This window comes from Brassica oleracea, chromosome C5 (genome assembly GCF_000695525.1).
Source record: "Brassica oleracea var. oleracea cultivar TO1000 chromosome C5, BOL, whole genome shotgun sequence".
Classification (NCBI taxonomy): domain Eukaryota; kingdom Viridiplantae; phylum Streptophyta; class Magnoliopsida; order Brassicales; family Brassicaceae; genus Brassica; species Brassica oleracea.
Genome location: NC_027752.1, coordinates 6,074,144 through 6,084,920, shown reverse-complemented (window position 1 = coordinate 6,084,920; position 10,777 = coordinate 6,074,144). Strand labels below are relative to the sequence as shown.

Here is a 10,777-nt window from a genome sequence, read left to right as displayed (position 1 = left end):
GCATCAAACGGATTTTGAGAAGAAGATGCCATATGGAAAGGAAAAACTTATTTTTTAAAAATGTTTGGAACAAGAGAATAGAGGAAAGAATTGTGGGGAATGTTTTAATTGATCTAATGTTTTATTTGATCAAATGTTTCTCGAATCCAAACTGAGAATAAAGAGTTGTGTTTGTTGAGAGAGGAAGAAGAGATGAAGAGTTGTGTTCTCAAAAATAAAAATTTTGCCTTAATTTATAAAAGAAAACCAATAATACAAACATAGAAGACAAATTATTAAACATGTCTACATAAGTCTTGTGACCTGACATAGCATCCGTGACACAATAACACAAAGAGAAAACATACAAACATACATGTCTTGTGACCTGACTATAAACATTCGTGACACTAGAACACAAAGAATACAAAGACAAAACACAAACACACATGACCCGTGACACAACACCACAGTCCATGACCTCCTCTCTCAGCTTCTTCTCTTCCTCTTCTTACCATCAACCTTAGAGGATTGTCCTTCTTCTAGCTTGATTCCCGACTTCATGGCTTTGAACTTCTCCTCTCTCAGCTTCTTCTCTTCCTCTTCTTACCATCAACCTTAGAGGATTGTCCTTCTTCTAGCTTGATTCCCGACTTCATGGCTTTGAAATTCTCCTCTCTCAGCTTCTTCTCTTCCTCATGCATCCTTTGCAGCAGCCTTCTGAACTCAGGTTCAAGGTCATCTTCCGATTCCCCCACCCTAGTCAAATAGCCCACATTTCTCATGTATTCTTCGCTTGATAACTCCACCATATCAGCTTCTTCTTCATCTGATATCTCCACTACTTCTACTTAACTTGGTGTGACATCCGCAACATCATCATCCGTGTCTTCTTGTGGAAGAGGTTGTGGTATCATACCTCTCGCTGAGAGACAACAAACAATCGACTTTCTTGCTTCCATTGCTGGTCGTGTGTGACTTGTTCCCCTGAAAAACCAAAAAAAAACAAAACAGAAACGCATTAGAACATTGATCACAAAGACTGATAACATAAACACAAGATTGATAACATTGATCAGAAATACTACTTATAACACACATGAAATACTTATATTACACATCAACTACTTATATAACACATCAAGACAAAGAAGATTACATTGACAACATTTCGGTTATCTGTTTGTTCTTAAGCACCACTTTTAATTCAGTAAGTGGCTCTTTTTTTGCAATCAAACTGTCAAGCAGCTTCTTGTTGCTAAGCTTATTCTTGAAAGCTAAGTCCTTGGTCCTCATCTCCCACATATCCTTAATCCCTTGCGGAATCTTCACTTCTTCTCCCACTGGTCTTTTAGTCTTCGCCTTTGCAGCCTTAACACCAATAAGCCTATCCATTACTTCATCATCCCCATTAACACTGTGCATAGATGCTGATGACTGAAAAGATTGTTCTTCCCCCACCCTCTTTCTTTTCGAACCTGGGCTATGTTGACTACTTCTTTGAGTCCCACACCATTTCAGATCATTCCTAAGCTCCCTCCACGCATGTTCCAATGAGAACTTCACCTTGTAATGGTTTAAGAATATCTCATGTGCAGCCTTCAAAACGTCATCTTCATTCTGGCCACTGGTCCTCTATTTTGTTGCAGCTTCAAATGACCCCACAAACTTGCAGACACCTTCATTTATCTTCCCCCACCTTTTCTTACAGTGGGTCTGCTCTCTTGAAGCCAAACCAACCACCTTGGGACTTGCGTTATAGTAAGTCGTAATCCTCTTCCAAAAGGTTTCTGCCTTTTGCTAATTTCCAACGAGTGGATCCTTGGAGGTGTTCAACCATGCACTGATGAGGACCATGTCTTCAGCTGTTGACCACTTGCACCTTTGCTTACGGTCCTTACCAGTTTGTGCACTTGAAGCAGATCCTCCAACGTCTGGAGAAGGTGAAAAACTCAGAAACTGAGTTCGGTATTCATTGTTAGCGAGTTGACTGTTTAGTAAGTTTAAAAAGCTAGAGGACTGGCTTTGATTAGGAATCATACCGAGAAGAAGAAGTTGAGTAGAAAGATGAAGGAGATGATAAGAAAGAGAAGGAGGAAAGTGTGTTTATAGATGGCAGAGAATGAAGAGAGGATGCATTCATGACAACCAACAAACAAAAACGTGTTGACATTTATCTATTACTTTCATCACATTAAGCGTTAATCAATTGTAGCTATCCATCACTTCTATTAATCACACAACCATACCCTAACTCTAACCAACTCATTAATTACAGTCGGTTCTATTCTAACCACAACCTAAATCAATTCTAGTAAGGAGAACCAGTTAAGAGTAACACTAACCTTATTTTGCAGTGAACTCCTGAGCTAGATGAACCTTTGCTCAATGAACTTTGATCCTTCTATCTGACAACAGAAAGCCATAAACAAAAAAAATGATTCAGACCATAATCCAACAAAAAGACATAATCAAAAGCGAAAACAAATCAAAGAACAGACACAGAGTAAGGATTGAAACATAGCAAATCAACTTTGATCCATCCGTATTAATTGAAACAAAATTAAAACCCAAGAACAAACAGAACATATCCAGAGATCAAACACATCAAAATTTTGATTTCAGGTGAAACAAACAGAAACAACAAACTACAATAATCAATCACATGCATATTGAAACAACAGAACAACCAGTTTACCTTTCGATTTGAGGTGAGAGCTTCGATTTGAGTCACCGAGGAAAAGCTTCGAGGAGAAGAACCACCGAGAGACAGAACCAACAAACTACATAGAAAAACAACATATCAGACCTAATCGAACACATGCATAGTCAAGAACACAACAAACGCTTACCTTTCGATTTCGAAAGAGCCACCGAGAGAGAGCTCTGTCGCCTCCAGGAGAACCACCGAGGGAGAGGTCGCCGACAAGAGCCACCGAAGGATACGTCGCCGATGAGAGATACCGACGAAGACGTCGCTGATGAGAGACACCGAAGGAGACGAAATCACCTTTCGTCGAGAGAGATGATCGAGAAAGAGAGAGAGAGAGAGATGATCGAGAGAGACGCGTAACTGATTGCTTCGTCCTCTCATTTGTTGACACCTGCACTAAGAGGCGGGCCTTCGGCACCTCCACAAGAAGCGAGTCTTGGGCTTATGTGTTTTGTTAATTGTTTTTTAATTGGGTTTGGGGGAAAGGGTTAGGCTAAGAGTCAGCGATAATGCTGCTTTAAGATGCGAGAATCCTTTTGATTGGTGTCAGCATCCTTATAGTACATGGCACTACATGCAGATCATAACAAAAATACTGTGTATATCTATAACTTGTTGGGTGATCTACTGAAGAAAACAAATTTATAAAAGCAAAATTAAAACTCTATAGTTAAATCAATTTCTTTAACTAGGCCAAACCATATATTTGTCGCATGATTCTAACACAATCTTTTCTATAGGTTTATCTGTTTTTTTAAATTAAATGAATAAACCGTTAACATTATAAAATTTCAATGATTAAACAGTAATAAAATTAAAAATTAAGTCGTGGGAAGAAAATCAACGATAAATAATTTAAAACGGAGAAACTAATGGTTTTTAAAAATAGCTTAAAATTCCAATCCACCCAACACAGAGAACGCTAAAAACGTCGCCGTATTAAATAGTGTTTAAATCCTCTTCCTTTGTGGCGGGAATCAAATCATTTCTCTCTTAAACTCGCATTTATCGCCATGATTCTCAATTTCTCTATCTTCACCCTCTTCCTCTCTATCTTCACCTCCTCAGCCAACGCCGAGGCGACCCTCTCCGTTTCCCCCAACACTCTGAAACGATCTGGCGATAACGTCACCATCCAATGGTCCGACGTGGACTCTCCTTCCGATCTCGACTGGCTAGGCATCTACTCGCCGCCGGACTCTCCTCACGACCACTTCATCGGCTACAAATTCCTCAACGCTTCGCCGACTTCCAAATCCGGTTACGGATCGATCACCCTCCCCCTCACCAATCTCCGATCGGATTACACCTTCCGGATCTTCCGGTGGACGCGGTCGGAGATCGACACGAAGCACTTGGATCACGACCAGAATCCTTTGCCTGGAACGAAGCATCTTTTGGCTGAGTCGGAGAAGGTGACTTTTGGATCGGCGGTGGATAAGGCGGAGCAGATCCATTTGGCGTTCGAGAATAAGCCTAACAGGATGCAGGTTACGTTCGTTGCCGGGGATGGTGACGAACGGTTTGTGAGATACGGAGAGACTAAGGATTTGTTGGGAAACTCCGCGGCGGCGCGTGGGATTAGGTATGATAGAGAGCAGATGTGCAATGCTCCGGCTAATTCCAGCATCGGCTGGAGAGATCCCGGTTGGATTTTTCATACCGTTTTGAAGAATTTGAATCCGGCCGTTAGGAACTACTATCAGGTTAACAAATCAGATAAGAGATAGAGATCAATCTATTTACTTCGCGAATTGATTTAAGTTGGAAACATATCATCCATAATCGATCTGACCTTAAAGTTGGTTTCCAACATTCTAATTTTTTTTTTTTGACAACTCATTCTAAAATTAATGGTCAAAGAACCATCATCTCGAAAGAAAGCATTTTAGTTAGATGAAATTTTAGGTACTATATAAAAAAGATGAATCAATTTGCTTATCATCAGTTCATTTAGAATTGAAATTCCATTGAAATTAATCAGATGAACGGAAAAATAAATGAGCAATTTCTTCAAAAAAAAAAAAACATTGGAAATAAATATTTTGGAATTTTCCATATGAAATGAGAGGAATGTAGTAGTTCAATATATTACTAACTTGAAAAAAATATTAATTTAATTCAATATAAAATTCGAGTTATAACTTGAAAAAATATTAATTTAATTGATCCAATCATGTGTTTTTATTTTATTGGTGTGTTGCTTATATATTGCGCCATGTGAATCAGATTGGGAGTGAAGCAAAGGGATGGAGCGAGATCTACAGCTTCATATCTCGAGACATGTACGCACAAGAAACCAGAGCTTTCATATTTGGAGATATGGGTTGCGCTACACCTTACAAAACCTTCATCCGCACGCAACAAGAGAGTAAATCAACCGTGAAGTGGATCCTACGCGACATCGAAGCTCTTGGTGACAAGCCATCTTTTATTTCGCATATTGGAGATATAAGCTACGCTCGTGGCTACTCGTGGGTATGGGATGAGTTCTTTGCTCAGATCGAGCCTATTGCCTCCAAAGTTCCTTACCATGTGTGCATTGGTAACCACGAGTATGATTTCCCCGCTCAGCCTTGGAAGCCTGATTGGGCAGCTTCTATTTATGGAAACGACGGTGGTGGTGAGTGTGGCGTGCCGTATAGTTTGAAGTTCAACATGCCTGGGAACTCAACAGAACTCACGGGAACCAACGCTCCTGTGACAAGGAATCTATATTACTCATATGATGCCGGGTCGGTCCATTTCCTTTCCATATCTACCGAGACGAACTTCCTTGAAGGAGGGACTCAGTACGAGTACATAAAGCGAGATCTCGAGTCTGTGAACAGGGACAAGACTCCTTTTGTTGTTGTCCAAGGGCACAGACCGATGTACACCACGAGCAACGAGGTTAGAGACACAACGATTAGACAAAAGATGTTGGAGCATTTAGAACCGCTCTTCGTTAAGAACGAAGTCACGCTTGCTATATGGGGACATGTTCATAGATACGAAAGGTTTTGTCCGATAAGCAACAACACTTGTGGGAAACTGTGGAAAGGAAGCCCGGTTCACCTTGTGGTCGGTATGGGTGGTCAAGATTGGCAATCGGTTTGGGCGGTTAGACCGAACCATCCGGATCTTCCTATATTCCCTCAGCCTGAAGAGTCAATGTACCGCACGGGTGAGTTTGGGTACACTCGTCTAGTTGCAAACAAAGACAAGCTCACTGTTTCGTTTGTGGGTAACCACGATGGAGAAGTTCACGATACGGTTGAGATGTTAGCGACTGGTGAAGTAATCAGCGGGAGCAAAGACGATGCTAAAAGCTCAAATACTGCGGCCGCTCCTGCGCCTGTGGAAGTAACCAGTGGGAGTAAAGACGATACTGAAAACCCAAACGTTCAGACAGTTCCTGCATCTGCGACATTTGTGGGAAAATCTGAAGCTAACGATGGATCATGGTTTATTAAAGGAGCAGGGTTGATGGTTATCGGTGTGGTGTTAGGTTTCATTGCTGGGTATTTTACGGGGGTGAAGAAAGGATCTTCAGCTCGTAACCGTTGGATCCCAGTCAAGAGCGAGGAGATATGATATTAAACAAGTGAATCTATTTAGGGAGCACGTTTTGTGTATAGTATCTTCTTCCCCACGGTAAGAAAGCATAAGTTTTAGTACATTATAATAATACTGATTCTTGTAAGTTTGAAGAGTTGTCCGAGAATCACTCTACGATGTTACAGCCGTGTAAATATAGAGTTCATCATTTTATTTGATTTTGGATATAGAACAAATAACATATTCTTATACTATTATTTTCTATTAGCATTTAAAAAACTTTTGTTTCATTTTTACTACATTTTAAATCACTGAATTGTCGTGCTACAAAACTTCTTTATAGATCATTGAATTGCTGAATAATGTCCAAACGAGGTTTATGCTCGATTTTAGTTTAGTTTTCTTCTTATGGTTAAAGAATATTATATCAGTGATTGGATTATATTTTTATTCTTAACTTGGATCAATCTGCTCTGGGTTTATTCTTAACTTGGTAGACGAGTTTACATCAGTGATTTTTTCATAAATAAAAATTATATCAAAATTTATGATTTTTATGATCTATAAATAGATATTACTCTCATTTCATTTGGATAGAGAAAAAACTATTTTTATGATAATCAACTATTTAAATTGTTTTAAATAGTATTAATTAGTGTTAGTATTATTTGAAAAAATAAGATAGGTATATAAATAAAATAAAAATTATTTAAAAAATGTTATTTTAGTTTTAAGTTAATTACAATCAAATTATTGTATTGTAATGATAAATATATGAATTAAAATAGTGGGGGTGGAGTGTTGATTTTTTTTAAACAAACCATTGTAGAAGTTAAAAATGAAATGAGTATTGAATGAATTAGGTGGAAGAAAGTGAAGATGATGTGAAATGTTAAAAATGAAAAAAAAATGTTGAAAATGAAATGGGTGTTGAAACCATTGCAAATGGTTTAAATATTCTACATACAATATATTGTTGAGATTCACAGTTAATGTGAAACTAGGTGACTTTCCCGTGTCCATGCACGGATATAAATATTTTAAAATTAATATAATATAAAAAATATTAATATTAATATTTTAATTTTAGTTACTTTGTAATTTAGTTAGACATGTAATTCAGATATGTAATATATAGTTAATTTGGTTAATATTTGGATATGTCGGATTGCGTTTATTTTTTCAAATTTTACCATAGTATTTTTTGGGCGGAGTAAAATTTTCAATTAATGTTTTTCTTTACATTTAGACTTTTGATTTTGGGAATAACTATCCGGATTGTTTTAAATTGCTCATTTTATGGGATATACTGAGTTAAATATTTCTTCAAATTGAAGTATAATACTTCTGATTTTAGTTAAACTAAATTTGATTAGTTTTATTTATTGCATTATCTGAGTTCTTCATCTTAAATATGTACTTATACTGTGTAATAAACTGAAAAAATAGATTGACATAAATAAAATATTTAAATGAAGTAAAAACTGTTTTTTGTGAACTTTTTTTTTTTAATGAAGTAACATTGTATATAAAATAGATGTTCATTCTCGTACATTTATAAAAAAAAGATTTTCTTTCCTTTTTGAAAATTTATTTTTCGTTTTTTTATTATATGAAATTACTATATATTTTTATATAATGGATTAAATATTCCTTTCACCTGCAATTTTATATATTCACGTTAGTTAGAGATTTTGTTTTGGAAACAAGAAATTTTATATTTATCAAAAATGTATTATTCCTAATTAATGTAGGAAATTGTATCGCTATCTTACTAACTAACGTAGTAAGATATATAAATATGTAAATAAAAAATTAAAGGAAACATATACTTTATTAAGGCGACTAACTTTAATCTTAATAATATAACACGTAGTAAGATATGTAAATATGTAAGTAGGAAAAGGAAACACATGTTTAATTAAGTTGACTAAGATTAATTATATATGTAAATATGTGACTGACGTGAAAAAATTGTCTTTTTATATAAAAATATTTTTAATGCAAATAAAGTTGAAATTTTTTATAATAACAAATTAAATTCATTAAGGGTATCAGAGTAATAAACCATCGTGAGAATTAACGTGAGCGTGACACATAGAAAACTGACTTTTCAAATAATATTATAAAGATTAGATTTTGAAGAAGAACACAAACCTCGACTTTCTGCAAAGCGTTTGTTGGTTGGTCTAACGGTAGCGGTTGGCTGCTCGATCGTCCTTGTGCACCCAAACCTAGTTTGTCTCGCTCTTCCTTGTTATTCCCGCTCTTCTTCGATGGTTTATCTAAACCATTCAACATAACATTACCAGTTATCAGTCATCAAGAATCATAAAATAAGGGAAATTACCTCTAATAACTCATATTTTATGACTAATGATTAGACTAACGCACAAAAGAAAAGAAAGATAGAAAATGTATAATTAAAACTGAAATGCTCTATCGGTTAAAAAAAAAAAAGTTCCCAGTAAAAATAAATTAAGGCAAAATTACTCTTACTTGACCAAAAAAGGTGAAACCTCTTAGAAAAAAAATACACCTCCAAGATACTTTTCTCTTCCATGACCCCAAAAACCCTAAATCCCCAAATTGTGAAATCCTCAAACTCTTGACTCTCTTTAGTTTCCATCATGATTTTTCATCAATTTCTTCATCTCCACACCATAATCAACCACTAAAACCTTCGATTCACATAGGAAAAGTGAATCCAAAACCCAAGCGACGAACCCTAAACCCCCTTTATAAAATTTTCAGCTGCGTCGAATCTCAAGGCTTTCATCACTTATTCTCGTTGATTTCGACACTCTTACAAGTTCCTCTCCACATCAATCAGTTTAATTCACCTATTTTTGCCATCAAAGGTTAGTCTCTGTCAAACGATTTTTTTAATATTGAGTATCAAATGAATTCGATTTTGTTTTGATACAGAGTAGATAGAAGTGTTTTTCGTTTGTACATTTGTTGATATCAGTTTGGGTATCGTCTGGGTCGTTTGTGTTCTTCAGTCTTGGTCGTTTGTATGTTTTTGGAAAAAATAAATTTTCTAATACTTACTACATTTTACAATTTTGCAGATGGATGACTACATCAAAAAGTGGAAAAAATATCCAGCAAGACTTTATGACGAGGGGAAATGTCCATTGCAAAGTGGAAGCATGAATCATAACTGTCATTTGGCTAATTTCCAGATGGTGGAAGAAATAGTTGGTTTAGATGCGTGGGAATCCATTAAAACATCATCTGTTGGAGTTATTCTGAGGCTGAAAGAGCTGAATTATACCTGGTCAGCCAAGGCGGTTCACCATTTACTTACAAACCAATTGGTGGTTAATAATATCCATGAGATATGGTCCTTTCACGAAGATGATTTCTTTATTGTTGAAAGAAATTAAATGGTTCCAGAAAGGAAGAGTTCACAGCAGTTCAGGATTTCAAGATTTAAAGATGTTTCGCATAATGAAGAGCCTGGTGATTGTGGTGTTTACGCTCTGAAGTATATAGAGTGTAAGGCGATTGGCTGTGGGTTTGAAGGACTTTCTGATCAGTGCATTCCGGCAATGCGTATTAAGTTAGCTGCTGAGATCTATGATGAGGTTTCGGGTCTGTAGTATTTTAATGTTTTAGGATATGTAGCATTTTATCTTTCTGATAGGTAGTATTTTTATGTTTTGAACGTTATGGATATGCAGTATTTTCATTTTTCGGATGTGTAACATTTTCTTGGTTTGGTTTGGTTTGGTTTGAAAACATGAATTAGCTTCAAAACTGTGTTCTTTTGTGGCTTCAGAACAATATTATTATTGATGCAGGTCAAAACATAAGTTGTGTCGTTGTCGGGTGGTATTTGGGTGGTTTTTCGCCCATCACTTCACGGCTTCAAGCCCAGCATAGAGTATTTTTATTTTTTTTTGCATTTGTTAATTCATTAATGGCATAATGGTAAATAAGTTCATCTTCTTCAGATCAATTCTAGGGTTACGAAGTTTGCAGATTTTTGTGATTCTTAGTTCAAAATCGTGAAAGAAAGGTGATAAACCAAGTCGTTTCACTTAAGTATGCCGTAACTAGAAGCATACTTATTCTAAAAGTTTGTTGTTTGTAAACGTAGAAAGTATAAGTCTGCCATAACATGAAAAGAAAATCTGCTAAATTATAAAAAAGTCTACGAGATAAATTTGCATGCCAGTACAAAACTTTTGACATATTACAAAACCTGCTGTCATAGGAATAAAATCTGCCACTAAAAGTCTGCCAACGTAAAATAAATCTGCGAATGTAATCAAATCTACCATCATGTGAGGTAGACTTGTTTTTGAAAGTATGTGATGGTATAAGTCTACGATACTAAGGGGGTGGTATTGGATCCAGGAATATAATTGAATTTGAATGAATTCATATGTAAAAGCTTCTGCAGTATTTTAAAAGAATTGATCAGATTTTAATGCATTGATCCAATTCTTTTTATGATGGATTTTAAAGGAGTATACATAAATTTGATAGAATACTAATTCCTCTAAATTCTATGAAATTGTTGAATTGTATATT

General features: G+C 35.9%; 1 protein-coding gene across 1 annotated transcript; it reads left to right on the top strand.

Moving 5' to 3' along the window:
* Nucleotides 1-3,667: 3,667 nt before the first annotated feature.
* On the top strand, nucleotides 3,668-6,442 carry LOC106293343 (probable inactive purple acid phosphatase 2). Its single transcript, XM_013729012.1, has 2 exons — nucleotides 3,668-4,398; nucleotides 4,922-6,442. The coding sequence occupies exons 1-2, from the start codon at nucleotides 3,706-3,708 to the stop codon at nucleotides 6,266-6,268; spliced, it is 2,040 nt and encodes a 679-aa protein (XP_013584466.1). The 5' UTR covers nucleotides 3,668-3,705; the 3' UTR covers nucleotides 6,269-6,442.
* Nucleotides 6,443-10,777: the final 4,335 nt, after the last annotated feature.

What these genes read in the sequence shown, in the direction of transcription:
- LOC106293343 (XM_013729012.1), top strand. Translation starts at nt 3,706, where the DNA reads ATGATTCTCAATTTCTCTATCTTCACCCTCTTCCTCTCTATCTTCACC. An exon ending in CCGTTAGGAACTACTATCAG is followed by an intron (nt 4,399 to 4,921) that starts GTTAACAAATCA and finishes CATGTGAATCAG; the next exon opens with ATTGGGAGTGAAGCAAAGGG.